The sequence below is a fragment of the Cherax quadricarinatus genome, chromosome 79 (assembly GCF_038502225.1).
Source record: "Cherax quadricarinatus isolate ZL_2023a chromosome 79, ASM3850222v1, whole genome shotgun sequence".
Taxonomy (NCBI): Eukaryota; Metazoa; Arthropoda; class Malacostraca; order Decapoda; family Parastacidae; genus Cherax; species Cherax quadricarinatus.
The window spans coordinates 9,903,123-9,922,436 of record NC_091370.1 but is presented as its reverse complement, the minus strand read 5'-3'; the positions used below and the strand labels follow the sequence as shown (position 1 = coordinate 9,922,436).

Genomic DNA, 19,314 nt, shown 5'->3' with positions numbered 1-19,314 from the left:
ACTTCTTCTCAACCATAGGATCTAATCTCGCCAATAAAATCCCACATACCAATGCCCATGCTGGGGACTACCTAGATGGGAATTTCCCAAATTCCTTCTATCTTGCACCAACTGAGCCCACGGAAGTCACCGAGATTATAAAGTCACTTAAAAATAACTCAGGGAATCTGTCTCATGTCCCACCATTACTGTACAAGCGAATGGCCCATGTCCTTTCGCATGCTATTTCATTACTTTTTAACAAGTCACTGGAAACTAGCACCTTCCCGAAACTACTCAAGATGGCAAGGGTTACACCAATACATAAAGGTGGTGACCCTACAGACTTAAACAACTATAGGCCAATATCAAACTTACCATTGCTATCCAAAATCTTTGAGAAACTTGTGCACAGGAGACTATATTCATTTATAACGGCACAAAACATACTCAACCCCTGCCAGTTTGGATTCAGGAAAAATAAAAGCACTAATGATGCAATCATAAAAATGCTAGATCTGCTTTACACAGCATTGGAAAATAAGGAATATCCACTAGGAATTTTTATTGACCTAAGAAAAGCTTTTGACACAGTAGACCACGACATCCTACTCCACAAACTTGACCATTACTGTATAAGAGGCCATGCGCTTGCTTATTTCAAATCTTACCTTACTAATAGGTATCAGTATGTCACCATTAAAGACACAGCATCAACAACACGGCCACTTGATACTGGAGTTTCGCAGGGAAGTGTCCTTGGTCCCCTGCTCTTCCTCGTATACATCAATGATCTTCCAAACGTATCCCAACACCTGAAGCCCATTCTCTTTGCTGACAACACGACTTATGTCATCTCTCACCCTAATCTTGCCACCCTCAACACCATTGTTAACGAGGAGCTGATCAAAATATCGACTTGGATGACAGCCAATAAACTTACGCTTAACACTGACAAAACCTACTATATTATGTTTGGTAGCAGAGCAGGAGATGCACAAATTAACATTAAGATCGACAACACTAATTACCAGACATAATTAGGGCAAATTTCTAGGCCTATACCTTGACAACAACCTGAATTTCAGCACCCATATCCAACACATAACCAAAAAAAGTATCCAAAACGGTTGGGATCCTCTCCAAGATACGATACTGCGTGCCGCAAAATGCCCTTCTCACACTATACTACTCACTTATGTATCCATACCTCATCTATGCTATTTGTGCTTGGGGATCAACTGCAGCAACACACCTAAAGCCAATAATAACCCAACAAAAAGCTGCAGTAAGAATAATCACTAAATCCCATCCCTGGCAACACACCCCCCCACTCTTCATAGATCTAAACTTACTCCCTGTTCAGTACATCCACACTTACTACTGTGCAATCTACATCTACAGGACCTTAAACTCCAATATCAACCTTGACCTAAAACGCTTTCTTGATAGTTGTGACAGAACCCACAGGCATAACACCAGACACAAACATATATTATATTATCACACTGGCCGATTCCCACCAAGGCAGGGTGGCCCGAAAAAGAAAAACTTTCACCATCATTCACTCCATCACTGTCTTGCCAGAAGGGTGCTTTACACTACAGTTTTTAAACTGCAACATTAACACCCCTCCTTCAGAGTGCAGGCACTGTACTTCCCATCTCCAGGACTCAAGTCCGGCCTGTCGGTTTCCCTGAACCCCTTCATAAATGTTACTTTGCTCACACTCCAACAGCACGTCAAGTATTAAAAACCATTTGTCTCCATTCACTCCTATCAAACACGCTCACGCATGCCTGCTGGAAGTCCAAGCCCCTCGCACACAAAACCTCCTTTATCCCCTCCCTCCAACCTTTCCTAGGCCGACCCCTACCCTGCCTTCCTTCCATTAATCCCGCACCTCCTCCTAACTTCCAAATTACGAATTCTCTGCATTATATTCACACCACACATTGCTCTCAGACATGACATCTCCACTGCCTCCAGCCTTCTCCTCGCTGCAACATTCATCACCCATGCTTCACACCCATATAAGAGCATTGGTAAAACTATACTCTCATACATTCCCCTCTTTGCCTCCAAGGACAAAGTTCTTTGTCTCCACAGACTCCTAAGTGCACCACTCACCCTTTTCCCCTCATCAATTCTATGATTCACCTCATCTTTCATAGACCCATCCGCTGACACGTCCACTCCCAAATATCTGAATACATTCACCTCCTCCATACTCTCTCCCTCCAATCTGATATCCAATCTTTCATCACCTAATCTTTTTGTTATCCTCATAACCTTACTCTTTCCTGTATTCACTTTCAATTTTCTTCTTTTGCACACCCTACCAAATTCATCCACCAATCTCTGCAACTTCTCTTCAGAAACATCTCTACGACATTCCCCGTGTCCGACTAAACCTTTACAAAAATTCAATGTATGTCAAAGGCCCTAAAATCTGGAACACCCTACCTGAGAACTCTAGAACTGCAGACACATTCATCACCTTCAAAACTACCATTAGAAAACATCTTATCTCCCTGATACACCCCGTCAACTAACTACACGAATACCACCTGGTGGTTCACACTTACACTCACTCACCCATTTGACCATAAACAGAAATATTAATCTCATTCTTAAAATAATGAATCCTGTGATACTCCAATACTGAAACTATGTACTGTGCCAAAACAAAAGCATTCACATTGCTAAACTCACAAACTAGTATTTAGTCACTTAGCCATAATACCAACTTACCTCATAATTTATAATATTTTAAAATTAAGAATTAAACTAAGCCTGCCCGAAATGCCTAGCTATGCTAGGTGTTCTAGTGGTACACTCTGTAGTCATTATTTTACTACATGTAAACCACACAATAACCAAATTCTGTAAACTCAGCATTGTAATCCTTATAGAGAATAAACTTTGAATTTGAATTTGCTGGCCTTAAATTCACCAATATGAGCACTAGTTCCAGGCATTTTTTCCTGTTCACCTGGGTGTTAGTCGACTGGTGTGGGTCGCATCCTGGGGGACAAGATTAAGGACCCCAATGGAAATAAGTTAGACAGTCCTCGATGGCTCACTGACTTTCTTGGGTTATCCTGGGTGGCTAACCCTCTGGGGTTAATTGTTTCTTGGTAATTGTTTCTCGTTAAGCCACACCAACAACAGTCTCTCTACATCTTCAAGTAGTACAGCTGATGGTGGTGCAGCAGCAGCTGACCGTGGTACGATAGTATTTCTCACCCTTTTTACCACAGGGTTGGCACTATAAGCTTTCTTTGTGCCCATAGTGGCTTATTTAGCAGTTACAAGCACTATAAACACTGGAATAATACAAAATGTATCGAATGTATGCATAAAACCAGCCACCCTGTCTTGTAAACAATGATGGCAGGGCAGCTGAGGCGCTCAGGCTGGACCGACAGGCTCAGGACAAATCATGTTGGGCGAGTTTTTCATCGTTAGCAGGCCAAAATTTTTATGCTCAAACGCTTCATTGGGCGGATTTAACGTTCATTGGGCGGATTTAACGTTATGCGATGCGTTCGTTAGCCAAGGGCCCACTGTATGCTGAAAGTTAAATACACTTTTATTCCTTTCCCTTCTGCATTATTTATCCTCTCTGACTCGCACAAAACAAAGCATTTATACTGTAAAAACTTTGTACACTAGTGCAGGGCCGGATTTAGGAGAGGGGCCCCAGGCCCCCAACCAGAAGGGGCCCCCACCAAATGATGAAAAATATTATGGTACACATTATACTGAGAATTGAATAGATTGCAAAAAGAGAAAATGTGTGCAAGAGTTTGAATTGTGGTGAGATTGCCATGTTGAGTCATCTGATCACTGGTATTACATCATCGGTGTGAGTGCGTTGTCGGCTGCACGACACGAGGATGATTCACAGCACATCATCATCCTGGGTGTGCAGGGCACTGCAGTATGAATGACTGCTTGATCGTGGTCAGTATGTGAACAACAGTGTGGTTGACTTGATCAAGACTTTATCAAGTCAAGACTTGATGAAGTTCAAAGAGAATGAAACATTGTCAATAAAGGTTCACATTATACTGCATTTGTGTTTTGTTTTTCTATTGTGTTAGTATTTTATACCATTTATCTCCACCTTGATAGTGTGAAGCTGGTGCAGAGGAGCATGAGGGACTGCTAGAAGACTGGTGGTTCCAGGAGCAGGAGGTGCAGCCTGACCTACACATGTGGCTCTGTATAGACACACTCAGGGTGTGCTGTCCCACTAATCACTATGGCCCTCGCTGCCTTCCGTGTAAAGGTGGCATTGACAACCCTTGTAATGGGAATGGCAAGTGTAAGGTACATTATTATTCTTTTGAATTTTAAGTATTGTTATATTGGCATTGTAAAAAGAGTTAATTCTGGAGTAGTTGGTATATTTGAGTCCCGGAGGTAGGAAGTACAGTGCATGCACTCCGAAGCAAGGCGGAGATATGTTGCACCATTTGAACTGTAGTGTAGGCACACCTCTGGCAAGACAGTGATAGTGAGTGATGATGAAAGTGTTTCTTCTTTTTCAGGTTGTCCTGCCTTGGTGGGAAATGGCCAAAGTGTTTATATAAAAAGTAATAATATGTATGAAAGAAAGCAGAGAACATGTATGGTTCCTTTGTATAAGGGGAAAGAATGAACAAGGAGCAGTTTAAGATTTATAGAGGAGTAAGTCTGTTGAGTATACTAGGAAGAATTATTATTGAAAGAGTTGGGGATAAGGCAGAAAGTAAGATTACAAAGGAACAAGGAGAATTTAGGAAGTGTAAATATTGTATGTATAGTGTTTAGATAAGAGTAAGAAGCCATTTGTAGTATTTATAGGTTTAGAAAAGGCTTATGAATATGTGGGTAGGGAAGTAATGTGGCAAATATTGCAGCTGTATGGAATAGTTGTTAGTTTATTAAAAGCATTTAGAAAAAATAGAGCAGAATAGGATGACTAAGAGGGTATCTAAGTCAGGTGGAAGGAAGAAGAGAAATTGCTTGTCCCAGGAAGGGTTTTTGGAGAGAGTAGAGGTTTTAACTGCAAGGGGGTTAAACATCCAACTGGCTTATGTGAGCGAATGGAGACAAGATGTTTTCATGGCTTGAAATGCTGTTGGAGTGTGAGCAATGTAACATTTATGAATGGATTCAGGGAAACTGGTTAGCCAGACTTGAGTCCTGGAGATGGGAATTTCAGTGCCAGAAATCTAAAGGGAGGGGTGAGTGTTGCTGTTCAGAGGGTCATCTCAACTGCCATGTTAGCATGCTTCTGGCAAGACAGTGATCTAATGAATTGTGGTGAATGTGTCACCCTCTCTTAATAGATGGCCAATGTATTATAAAACATGAGCTGATTGGCATGAATTCTAGGAATATTTCTTTAACAGATGGATGAAGTAAACAGAGATCACATGCAAATCTGTATGTGCATTCCTTCCTAAGTTTTACTGTAACATGTACATCTCTCTGCTGATGAGGGTCTCTCACAGGATGAAATATCCCCCATTTTTTCACTTTTTTTTTTAAATGCTGTCTCATTAAGAAGTTAGTAACTGTGTCAAAAACTTGTTTCTACTGAACATTTTTATTAAGGTACAAACTGCACAGTATTTCTAAATTTTATAATCAACATTCTGATATTAGACCAATGTTTACAGGGTGCAGGAACAAGGAAGGGAAGTGGTGACTGTTCTTGCAACCCAGGTTACAAAGGTGACATGTGTGATGCTTGTAGCTATGGGTACTATGAAGCATACAAAGACGACACAAAGCTCCTGTGTGAACAGTGCCACAAGGCTTGCAATGGCCCATGCAGTGGGGTTAGTCAAAGTTACTTTATTACATAACTTTATCTCCAAAAAATCACAAGTCACATGCAACCTAACTTACTTTATAGTGTGCATTTTCTGCAGATATATTAATGTTAAAAATGTTAGTTTTTTCTGTCTTACTGTAGTTTATAGTCATTTTGTAGTGTCAGTGTACAGGTTATAAAGGAATATAAATACTGTTACAGAATCAGGGAAAATGATTTTAGAAATTGGAATTACAATGTCAGGACTTCAACAGCTCAGTGTTTGTTATGGTTGATTGTGTTATCATTGGCCTGAGATGTCTGCATTGTTCTGGAAAGAGCTAAAGACCAAGTAATATAGAATGTGTTTTCATTTTTGGGTCGCCTTGCTTTGGTCGGCAAAGGTGATGTACTAAAAAGAATAACAGCTTTTTGAGGAAAGTTAGAAATTATTGGTGCTCTATGAACTACTCCCTTTCAAGTGAGGTGCCTTGATGTTGGTGAAGGGATCTTGATCTAAGAAATTAAAGTTACACTTCCTTGGATCAAACTTGATATGTGTACCCTCCCATTCCCCAAGCACTGTGAGTTGTGGGTTACATACTTTTTCTTGAAGGAGTGGGCAGAGGAAGTTTTGAGTGCTAGGAGCTTGGACATCCAACAGGTTTGCGAGAGTATGTTGGAGACTGTTTCAGTCCAGGGGGTATCTGAACTGTGATATAGGTTCATGTTTGGCAAAATAGCAATTGAATGAGCAATGGTGAATGTATTTCCTCTTTTTTGGTTGCCCTACCTTGGTGAGAGATGGCCTTTGTGTCATAAAAAAAGGTGTTCAAGAAAGAATTCATTGTAATGCAGGAATTTAATTGATGGGTAAGTAATGGTGAAAAATATAATTAACTTTGATGATTCTAATCAGGCCTGAAGTTGATATACTTTAACTAAAGCACTAAAATATTTTCTGTTTTGTGCATCTACGAGGTTCTGCTGCTAATTGTGTTCTAATATGGTAGTGTCAGTAATTATGTAAATTCACAGACAATATATATATAAATACAGATACAGTGGACCCCCAGTTTACGATATTATTTCATTCCAGAAGTATGTTCAGTGCCAGTACTGAACGAATTTGTTCCCATAAGGAATATTGTGAATTAGATTAGTCCATTTCAGACCCCCAAACATACACGTACAAACTCACTTACATAAATACACTTACATAATTGGTCGCATTGGGAGGTGATCATAAAGCGGGGGTCCACTGTATTTAACTAATCAAGTTTTCTTACATTTTCAGCCTGGGCAGAAGTCTTGTGTAGCATGTAAGGCAGGTTGGCTGATGGACACAGAGAAAGGCTGTTTGGACATCAATGAATGTGCTTTTAATAAATCGCCATGCAAAGTAAACCAATTTTGTGTGAATAACGAAGGAACATACACTTGTCTAGGTTAGTTCACATGTTTTTGTAACTCTGGTAATCTCTTTTGGCATTAGGAGTGCCACATTGATGTGTAGGTACATACATTGCATGTTTGAAGTAGTGAAGGAGAGAGATCCTAGCTCTTATGCCTTTCCCATGACTGTTGATACATTGACATTGACATAAAATAATTAATTACACTTATTCTTCTTCTTTCAACAAACCGGCCATATCCCACTGAGGCAGGGTGGCCCCCCCCCCCCCAAAAAAAAAGTTTCTCTTTTTAAATTTAGTAATTTATACAGGAGAAGGGGTTACTAGCCCCTTGCTCCCGGCATTTTAGTTGCCTCTTATGACACGCATGGCTTACGGAGGAAGAATTCTGTTCCACTTCACCGTGGAGATAAGAGGAAATAGACAAGAACAAGAACTAGAAAGAAAATAGAAGAAAGCCCAGAGGGGTATGTATATATATATACTTGTACATGTATGTGCAGTGTGACCCAAGTGTAAGTAGAAGTAGCAAGACGTACCTGAAATCTTGCATGTTTCTTTCTTTCTTTCAACGTACCAGCCATATCCCACCGAGGTGGGGTGGCCCAAAAGGAAAAACGAAAGTTTCTCCTTTCAAATTTAGTAATAGTATTATATACAGGAGAAGGTGTTACTAGCACCTTGCTCCCGGCATTTTAGTCACCTCTTACGACACGCATGGCTTATGGAGGAAGAATTCTGTTCCACTTCCCCATGGAGATAAGAGGAAATAGACAAGAACAAGAACTAGAAAGAAAATAGAAGAAAACCCAGAGGGGTATGTATGTATATGCTTGTACATGTATGTGTAGTGTGACCTAAGTGTAAGTAGAAGTAGCAAGACGTACCTGAAATCTTGCATGTTTATGAGACAGAAAAAAGGACACCAGTAATCCTACCATCGTGTAAAACAATTACAGGCTTTCGTTTTACACTCACTGGGTGGTTGCTGTCTACCAACCTACTACCTAATTACACTTATATTAGTCACAAATTTGTGATAGTGTCTTGAATGGGGTGCAAAGCGCTGTGAATTATCAATCCCCAGCTCCAGATCAGCAATATCTTGTATAGTATATCAAATCTGTTAAGCTTCTGCTCTCCAGTAGTCATAGAAATTACTCAGGAAAGTAAGACAGACATATGGCATATACTTGGATTTCTTAAAGAATCAGGAGGCACAGTACCTTGACTAGAACAGTGCAGACAAAGGGTTGATGGACTTTTGTAAATAAGTGTAATGTAATGAAAATGGAGATTATTCTTCTTCTTTCAACAAACCAGCCATGTCCCACCGAGGCAGGGTGGCCTAAAAAGAAAATTGAAAGTTTCTCTTTTTAAATTTAATAACTTATACAGGAGAAGGGGTTACTAGCCCCTTGCTCCCGGCATTTTAGTTGCCTCTTACAACACTCATGGGAAATGGAGATTATAGTGTGAAAAAATCATGAAAACCTTACAGAGAATGAGATAAGCTAACATATTTCATACAGGCATGTGCACTGATACCATTGAAGAGTTCTTGATTCAGGTAGTATGAGCTCTCCTCCTCTTTGATTCAATTTGATTGCCTCCCATTTCTAAGGCCTAGGCACTGGATTGCCTCCAGTTCCCTAAGTCTAGGCACTGTAGTATAACCCCTGTGGGTTTAGTGCCTCCCTTCAGTCGTGAACATAATAATGATAATCAGAGAATAATTAGAGTAAAAATAAAAGATTATTACCTGACTGTCAGTGTAGTATAGCATTGACAAACTTCTTTTTTATACTGTACTCAGAAATGTTCCAATAGCTTTCAGATGTATGGCTAGTGAGGTGCAAAGAGAAAAAATATTTACAGTATAAGTTAAACCAAAATTAGGGTATGCAGTAGTAGTGCAGACTATCCCCCCCTCCCCTTAAAAAAAAATAGATGATACGGAAAAATTTTCAAAGACGTTCCACTGATTGATTTATTTAGTTGATGATGATAAGAAACAGTATGAGGTTTATGGCATTTGTTCCTGGTGGACGAAACATCTCAATAAAATGCCATAAACCCCATTTTTTTTTTTTTCAACATAGTGACCATCTTTCACTGAGGATAAATACATGTGTCTTATTAATATACTTGTCAGTATACAGTACCATTGATATACATCCCTTAGTAGGGTCATGATTTACAAAGAGTGAAGACAATGATAATGCTCTCATTGGTAGATGAAAGAAAGAGGAGACGTGATAGTATGACATCTGTAAGCAAAATCATAAAAAAAATCTGAGCAAATAGATAATCATATTTAGCTCCATCAGTAGGGAGGAACAAGAGACCACAGTTGTGAACTAGAAAAAAATTGCCAGGGGGATACAGTACTAGATAATATTCAATTCAAAAATGTATTTCTTTACATAGTATACAATGTGTAGTTCACATGTAGTAAAATATTGTTAAACACAAAGAAAGCCACAGAGGAAGTAGAGTGCCTGTACTCTGAAAGAATGGTTAGAATGTTTCATTCCAAAGGGTCATCTGTACTGTGATGTTAGCATGCTTCTGGAAAGACAGTGATTGAATGAATAATAGTGAGGTTTTTTCTCTCTCCACTCTACCTCTGTTGAAGAAAGTGTGTTAAAAATAATGGTAGACAGGTGTAATTAGATCAGAGAGTGTATGTAGTATTTTATATGCTACATCCACTGAAAAAAAAATAAAAGTTTTAAACCTTGAAGACTGGACACTGTGGGCACAGCTCTCTTTGTAACTACAAATAAATACAGCTAATCATGGGAGACCTCTGCTCTAGACTAACAATTTACAGTTTTTGTCTCTTGGTCATTCCTGTTTATTATAATTGGTCCAGGAAGATCTTATTCTTACTGTGAAGCCACCAGCACCCATTAGTGACTTTGTAATGAGCCAGGAATTACTGTATCTAACAGCCGAGTTGGGTACTCCAAGCAGAAGAGTGTACCAGTTAGTAATTCCACAGTCACTAGTGAATGCAGCTCTACAGCTAGTTCATGATGCACCAGGTGTTGCACACCCTGGTATGGATCGTTCTGTGAAACAAGCCAGAATGAAATACTTTTGGCCACGTATGGCAACTGACATTTCAGAGTATGTTAAGAAATGTAGTGTTTGTATGCAACATAAAGGAAATGTCAATGGTCCTAATCCAATCCAAGTGTACCCAACCACTAGCGAACCGTGGGAAAGAGTTGCCCTTGATTTATTAACCAATTTTAAATGTTCCCTCCAAGGCAACAAACATCTGTGTGTTATGGTAGACCATTTCACCAGATATTGTGAGTTAGTTCCTATTGCAAATAAGACTGCAGAGACAGTAGCTAAAGCGTTTAAAGAACGCATTATCTGCAGGCATACCACCCCTAAGTCCTTAGTAACAGATAATGGAGGTGAATTCTGTAATGAGATTCTTGAAAATTTGTGTACTTTGTACAAGATCTCTAAATCCACCATTGTTCCTCATCATCCTGCCAGCAATGGGTTAGCTGAACAAACCAATAAGAAAGTACTTGATGTCCTGAGAGCCACTATCAACCCCAATAGTGAAACTTGGGATGAAGTTATACCAGATGTCCAGTGTGCCATAAATTCTGTTTACAATGCTTCCATAGGTGATACTCCACATTATGCATTGTATGGTGTAGACAAGCATTTACCCTATGAGTTGTTATATTCCACTCCGAAACCTAATTACAACCCTGATGATTTCGTAGCAACTTGTACAAGCATGGCTCAAAGTGTTTTTAGAAGAATCCGTGAAACACTTCATAAATCATCAGCAGAATTTACTAGAGTAACTAATAGCCGTGCTAAGCCATCAAAAGTCAAAGTAGGTTCGAGAGTAATGCTGACAAATTTCAACAAAACATCCGCATTGCCTAAGCTCAATCAAAAGTTTGTTGGCCCTTATCGAGTTGTAGAACATATCTCTGGCAATAAGTATAAGGTTAGAGAAATTAGTACTGGCTAGTACAAATAATCGCATTTAGATCATATGAAATTAGTATACGATGTTGATGATATTGCTGCCCAGACTAATGTGACAGATGCTGAAAATCCTCTTGACTCTGTACCCTCTACCTCAAATACTCAGTCAGATATTCAACCTGAATGTTGTTACTCCTTGCGTACTCGACAAGTAATGAGAAACCCACAAGTATCTTTTGTAGATACTCGTTCAGATCTCCCTCAGTCAAGGCATGTGTTAGCCATTGCAGAGGAATTCTATCCTCCCAGAGATGATAACCATTCTGCATATGTAAACCTCACCCTTGCAGAATTGGGTTTAAATGTACATAGTCTGTATAACTAGTTGTCCGAGATGAAGGAAATTGTCAACTGTTTGTTATTAACTGATCAGTTTTTCAGAATTTTTTTTTTCGTGTTCACGTTCTCTCCGTATTCTGAGAATTTGACAGTAATGATCTGAGTGCACCAGATGCCTTTGCTGTTAATTTCATCTTGTATATATATATATTTATTTCCTCAGAATCCGTAGAGTGCATGAATACAGATCGATCGATCAATTCCATCCATATTGTACAATGATTTGTTCTTATAGTTTGTAATGCATTACGTTAAAACTCATTACAATGAAACTCATTACGTTAAGCCATTACGTTAACACCCATTGCGTAAAACTCATTTTGTTAACATCTATTATGATACCATCCATTAGTTCTAAGTTATATATGAATTTGTTATTGTATAGAATCAGCCCAGAACCACCTGCCTGTTCAGCCTATAGGATAGTAGTGTATGTCGAGATGACATACGTAACATGACCGAGCTGTCAGCATAGTTGCTGAATCCCCTTACATGTGTTGTATAGATTAGCTGAGCATTATAGTATCATCCATGTGCTTTATATAGAAGACCCCTTAGACCTGTGACTGTATGACGTCACGGGATACAGCTTGAGTGTGAGGCGAGCTACCTCAGCCTCGGTCAGCGCATAGACATCCAGGCCAGAACACGGCAAGGCTGGGCTCCATCTCCCATTACCACAGTCTGACAATATAGCGTTACCATCCAACAAGTATGTCTATCTTCAACCCTCAATATCTCCTTTTAAGAACCCCTACGACATCTTGGTCATTCCTGTTTATTATAATTGGTTTCCCACTGCAAACTACGATTATAATTACATAGTCAATTGCACGTCCAGTGAGATGTACCCACATAATTTCAAATTTTCACATTTCAGAATGTGACAAGGCATGTAATGGATGCACAGGGGATGGTCCGGACATGTGCGAAAAGTGTGCCGAGGGATATGTGCTAGATAAGGACATGTGTGTTGGTGAGTAGATTATTGAATGTTAGCTGTGTAATCTGCATGATACATTTTGTTTAGTCAGCCTTATTAATATAAAGCACATTACGTCCTTAGTCTTAATTGAGTTTTCTTTTGTAAAAAAGTTTAGAGACAATTCATCAGGTTGTTATACTAAATAGGGGAGAGGGGGTAGACAGTGACACAAGCCGACGGGTGAAAATAAATACAGGAGGGCCTCTTTGGCTCTTGGGTTCATGATCCATATGGTAAACAAAAATTATCACCAGGTGGGAAAAAAAAGATTCATTATTGAATGCTACTAAAACTCCTGATAACGTGTTCACACCATCATACAGTGGTCCCTTGTTTTTTGTAATTAATCCGTTCCTGGAGGAGCTACTATAAATGAAATTTACGATTTGCGAATCAATTTTCCCCATAAGAAATAATGTAAATACAATTAATCCGTTCCTGACACCCAGAAGTATTAAAACAAAAAAATTTTTTACATGAAATATACATGTAGTACATAAACAATACAATGGGAAATGATGAATGAAACATTAACAGCATAACACTTACCTTTATTGGAGATTCTTCTTAGTGTATGGGAGACTGGAGGAGGAGAGAGATTGGATTGTTTATAGTTTGGAAGGGGATTCCCCTTCCATCAAGACCTCAGGTACCAATTGCTTTTCTGGGGTTGCTTCTCTTCTCTGTTTCTTAATGCCACTAGGACCACCTTGAGAGTCACTGGAGTCCTGTCTCGCAAAATAACTGTCCAGAGAGCTCTGTTTCTGGCGTCTCTTTAACGCTTCCCTAAAATGGCCCAAGACTTTGTCACTGTACATGTTGCCAACATGGCTTGCAACAACCTTGTTAGGGTGATGTTTCTCCATAAAGCTTTCCATCTTATCCCACATAGTAAAAATCTCTTTAATTTCTGAAGAAGGCACCTTCTTCCATCTCTCTTCCTCCTCCTCTGCAGCAAGATTCTGAGCTGCGATCTGTTGCTCTTCCTGCTGAAGCTCTTGCAGCTCCTCAGTGGTGAGCTCTTCATTGTGGCCTTCCACCAATTCTTCCACATCCTCCAAACTCACATCCAACCCCATGGAGCTTCCCAGTGCCACAATTGATTTTACAACAGACACAGGCTCATCAGGGTCAGTCCCAAACCCTTCAGAATCCCTCTTGTCGACACAATCTGGCCACAATTTTCTCCAGGCAGAGTTCAAAGTCCTGGTAGTCACTCCCTTCCAAGCCATACCTATAAGGGTTATGCAATGGTGGATGCTGAAGTGTTCTCTCCAAAATTCCCTTAGGGTCAAGTGAGTGTCTGTGGTCACAGTCAAGCACCTGTGAAACGTTGCTTTTGTGTAGAGTTTTTTAAAGTTTGCAATGACCTGCTGGTCCATGGGCTGGAGGGGAGGAGTGGTATTCGGGGGCAAGAACTTTACTGTGATGAACCCAAACTCCTCGAAAATTAGGTCATCCAAGTTTGGAGGATGAGCAGGTGCATTGTCCATTACTAGCAGGCACTTGAGATCCAATTTCTTTTCCAGGAGATACTCCTTCACACTAGGGCCAAACACTTCGTTGAACCACTCGACGAAAATTTCCCTCGTGACCCATGCCTTACTATTAGATTTCCAAAACACACACAATTTACTCTTCATAACATTGTTTTTCCTGAACACTCTGGGATTTTCAGAATGGTACACTAGTAATGGCTTCACTTTGAAATCCCCACTAGCATTAGCACAGAACATTAGCGTCAGCCTGTCTTTCATAGGCTTGTGTCCTGGAATTGCCTTTTCCTCCTGTGTAATGAAGGTCCTCTTTGGCATTTTCTTCCAAAAGAGGCCTGTTTCGTCACAATTGAACACTTGTTCAGGTTTCAGTCCTTCAGCCTCTATGTACTCCTTGAATTCATGCACATATTTTTCAGCCACCTTGTGGTCCAAACTGGCAGCCTCACCATGCCTTACCACGCTGTGTATGCCAGTACGGTTCTTAAATCTCTCAAACCAGCCTTTGCTGGCCTTAAATTCACTCACATCACCACTAGTTGCAGGCAATTTCTTTACCAAATCGTCATGCAACTGCCTAGCCTTTTCACAAATAATCGAAGTCATAAGAGTATCTCCTGCTAATTGTTTCTCATTTATCCACACCAATAATAACTTCTCAACCTCTTCGAGTACTGGTGATCTCATTTTTGTCAGCATAGTTACCCCCTTTGCAACAACAGCATCCTTGATTTCCTTTTTCTTGGCCACTATGGAACATAAGGTTGTGTAGGGTTTCTTATACATCCTGGCCAGTTCGGCCACACTTGTACCACTTTCATATTGTTCAGTGATGGTTTTCTTAAATTCAATCGTATTTCTCACCTTCTTTACCACAGGCTTGGCACTAGGAGCTTTCTTTGGAGCCATGGTAGCTTATTTAGTACTTGCAAGCACTAAAATAAATGGAATATTATGAAATATTTCGCTGGAGCACATGAGGGGACCTTCGCTCACTGGTAAACAATGCCAGACTGGCTGCCGCCACGGCTCACGCCGTGGGTACGCGTCCCGGACAAACTACGACTCTCGAGTCAACCTATGAAAAGCGAGCCCATGTTTATACGAAAATATCCCTATGATTTCCGAAATTTACGATTGCCGAGAACTACGAAAAGCGAGGGACCACTGTATATTAAGTGCTCAATACAGCTAGGCATAAAAAAACATAAAGTAAAATAAATACACAGTATATACATTACTTACCTTAAAATATGATACTGGTCACCCTTCTCTTGCTCAATTGTTGTACAAAAACAGCAGAAAAGCAGAAAAAGCTCCAAACATAATGAACAATGGCTCAGTTGAAAGCCAATGAAAATGTGGAACACCAAAGAGTGTGCTGTATATGTGGGGCCCTCCTGTACCCTGGGCTTGATAAAGTCCAGCCTTTTTTAGGGGGAAGGAGTCACCCATATCTCAATGAGAACCAGCTGCTGTGTTAAAAAAAAAATGACGTTATAATTTTTTTTAGTTATTGCTCTCTAGATTCCCTTGTGGGTTTAGTGCTTAGTGTTAATTGTAATAATAATGACTTCTAGATTGTCCTTTTATTATTATAACCTTACTTTTTTTTGCATTATACGCTCATAAAATGGGAGTATAGCATCACTTTGCTTCAACGAAACAATGTACTCTCCTCTCTGGTGAGTGCATATACTGTACTGGTGATGTATTCATAGAAAGTATTAAATTACTAGAAAAGATGCTGCATAGTCATCTTCATTTTAACATTGCTCAGGGAAGTGTGTTAAGAAAAGAGGCACTGTAGCACTTCTGATTAAAATTGAGAGGAAGCCTAAGTATGAAAAGAAGAGTCCTCTTGATATTGTTGAAGATCAACTCAATAAATTTCTCTCCTAGGGCTGGTCATCAAAAGCATAAACAAAAATAAGAAGTGTGGAAAGTGCCATGCACTTTCATCCCCCAGAAATAAAACTTCATTATTTGGAAACTGCCTTCTCAATGCTGTAGGCAGAAAATATATTAATTTTGGTTATTGTCATTTCCAAGCTGAGGTCAGTGTCACAGATCATATAGAGGAGTGAAAGCCTGTAGCTTGTTGAGGTTTTTCTAGCCAAGAATGAAGTTCGGCTTGTATGGTTTACACATCCAGTTAATTGCCAGTCCCAACTGTTCTTGATTCGACTTGCCAATTAAGATACGTACACATATACATCAGCCATAGTACCACATCACTTTGTACCATCCCAGAGTGTGTAGTGGAAGTATGCAGTTATAGGGTGGGAAAAGGATTGATTTGTTGGAATGATGAGGCGAAGAGGGTGGTAGGGCAGAAAAAGTTAAGAGGCTTTCAAAAGGTAAAAGTGATATATGGTAGGCAGGGTACATGGAGAGGAAAAGAGTGGTTAAATGAGTGGTGAGGGAGTGCAAAAGGAGAGCAAAGGAAAGAATGGGTGAGTCTTTTTGTCAGCAAATTTTGCAGTATAGTGTGATCGATTATTGACAGTGTTTAGTTCACACAGTGGGCTTTATAAAGTTACAGATGGTTCCATTAAACTGCATTTGTATCTCTTGTTCCACTGTGTCTGTATTTTATAATATTTCTCCTCAGTCTAGGGTCACGTTGAATAACTTAAATTTAATAAAAGTGTTCTGTGTCTGCAACCATTTTTTCTCTTGTTTGTTCATGACTCAGTGGGTGACTGTGTTTGATCATTTTTACTGTGCTACCTTGCCTCTAACTGCATGCAATATATTGCCCCTTCAAAGGGGTACTTTAACCAAGTGTAGGTCTTTCGATTCAAGGATTTGGAGTTACCCCTCCCCTTCCTCAGATAAAACCTGATAATCAAGTGCTGCATGACCCTAATAGGTTTAGCACTTCCCTGTGAATATAATAATAATACTGTATTGTATTTATCCTGTTTTTGTATCAGTGGAGCTTAAGAGAATAATTTTGTGTAAATACTGTACATGTATTGTACAGGAGGGCCTCGCTTATACAGCAGGTTAGGTTCCAGGCTACTGCTCTAAAGCAAAAATTGCTGTAAAGTGAAATATAGGCCTTTCAAATGCATATAAAAGCCTGATAACATATTTACACTATCATATATTAAGTGAGCAGTTGAACTAGGCCTAAAAAAATGCATATACAGTACACACTTTACTTACCAGGCCGGACTTGAGTCCTGGAGATGGGAAGTACAGTGCCTGCACTCTGAAGGAGGGGTGTTAATGTTGCAGTTTAAAAACTGTAGTGTAAAGCACCCTTCTGGCAAGACAGTGATGGAGTGAATGATGGTGAAAGTTTTTCTTTTTCGGGCCACCCTGCCTTGGTGGGAATCGGCCAGTGTGACAATAATAAAATAACTTTACTTACCTTAAAATATTTTCATTCATAGCTTATAGTGAGTGGTGAATATATTTATTAAAAGAGTCTGAATAAATGAAGAATGAGTATAATTGAAAACCGCTGTATTAGCGAAATGCCATTAAGCAGGGCGCTGTAAAATGGGACCTGCCTGTATTACTGTACATGTATTGTATTTATCCTGTTTTTGTGTACCAGTGGAGCTTGAGAGAATAATTTTGTGTAAAGACATTTATTGTACTTTGTATTCTTCTTCTTGCACTTTCATTAGATTTCATTACCCTTGGTACACCTTCATAGTGAGAGTTTTGCACTTGTTTATTCAAGTTTCATCATTGAGTGAGGAATTTTCTGATACAGTACTACTGTAATTTTACAAAAGCAGGTGGTTTATCAAGCATAAAAAATTGCAGTAAGTTCTCTTATAAATCTGTTCTATATAGTACAATTTTTCAAGAGTAATTGAAAAAGTACATCCAATTGAATAGCACGTACAGGTTGGCCATCACTAGTCCGGCAATCAGTTATCCGGTTCCACCAGTAATCCAGCACTAATTTTGGCTAGCATAATTTCAAATTTCATCATTATAATGACTCAAATCATTATACTGACTCAAATTTCATCATTATATTGACACAGAAATTGTGCAGATGGCTTTTTTGGGTTATCCTAGGTTCTCTACACATATGCTGCTGTGTATGATAATTCTATGTAACTGTATTTGTGTATACCTGAATAAATTTACTTACTTACTTACTTACACAGCAGCAAACCAGTGGAGGAGAAAGCAGTGAAGAAAATGAGAAAGATGTAGCAGAAAGTCTATTGATAGCTTAATTAAGTGCATTCTAGCCTAACCATTCTGTAATCCAGCAAACTCACTAATCCGGCACACTACAGGTCCCAGTGATGCCGGATTAGTGATGGCCATCCTGTACTACAAAGGCCTTTTGGATGCAGTTTTATCCATTTTTTCTTTTTCTTTTTTTCAACAAACCAGCTGTATCCCACTGAGGCAGGGTGACCTAAAAAGAAAAATGAAAGTTTCCCTTTTAAAATTTAGTAATTTATACAAGAGAAGAGGTTACTAGCCCCTTTCTTCTGGTATTTTTATTGCCTCTTATGACATGCATGGCTTACAGAAGAAGAACTCTGTTCCACTTCCCCATGGAGAAATTTTATAATTGTATTTATAAAAAAAAATTATAGAAGTCCTTTATAGAGAGCTTGCTGTTATAAGTAGTGTACATTACTTCAAATGTTGTATAAGAACAATATGCATAAACAAAAATAAGTAGAATCAACCTTCACTCCCCAAACCCACTGAGGTAACTAGTTCTAGAGAATAGATGGAATAGGAATTGAAACTTGGAAGTAAAAAGTACACAGTGGGGAAACTTAGTAAGTACTGTATGGATTTTAACCCTTTCAGGGTTGACAGGCCCTCTCAGAGACTTGTTTTAAGGGCTGCCCAAATTTAAAAAAAAAAAAATTATTTTTTCTTATGAAAAGATAGAGAATCTTTTCCCGATCATAATGACACCAAAAGTATGAAATTTGATGGAAAACTTACGGAATTATGCTCTCGCGAAGTTAGTGGGCTCGATGATGTTTACGCATCGATGATTTTTGCCCACTTTGAGCCCTATTGTCGGCCAATTACACTGTACTAGTCGACAAAAATCATGAATATTTCGCTAGAACTCCATTTTTTCTATCGAATAAGTGCAAGAAACCACCCATTTACCGATTTCAACTATCCAATACAGTGGTCAGAATTTAGCAATTTTGTCAATTTCACACAAATTTCAAAAGATGCCAATTTCCAAATAGGGTCCAGAATAAACAGGAAAGACATTCCTGGCACTAAAATGACATTTCC

The 19,314-nt window shown here is 39.2% G+C and overlaps 1 protein-coding gene across 3 annotated transcripts in view; it reads left to right on the top strand.

Annotated features, from left to right (window-relative positions):
* Creld (Cysteine rich with EGF like domains) overlaps window positions 1-19,314 on the top strand; it is a 57,336-nt gene that overhangs the window by 12,218 nt on the left and 25,804 nt on the right. For all 3 annotated transcript variants that reach the window (XM_070101915.1, XM_070101914.1, XM_070101916.1), the window contains 4 exons: window positions 4,120-4,317; window positions 5,655-5,816; window positions 7,089-7,239; window positions 12,458-12,553. In XM_070101915.1, coding sequence (XP_069958016.1) covers window positions 4,120-4,317; window positions 5,655-5,816; window positions 7,089-7,239; window positions 12,458-12,553 — 607 coding nt within the window. The remainder of the gene's footprint in view (window positions 1-4,119; window positions 4,318-5,654; window positions 5,817-7,088; window positions 7,240-12,457; window positions 12,554-19,314) is intronic.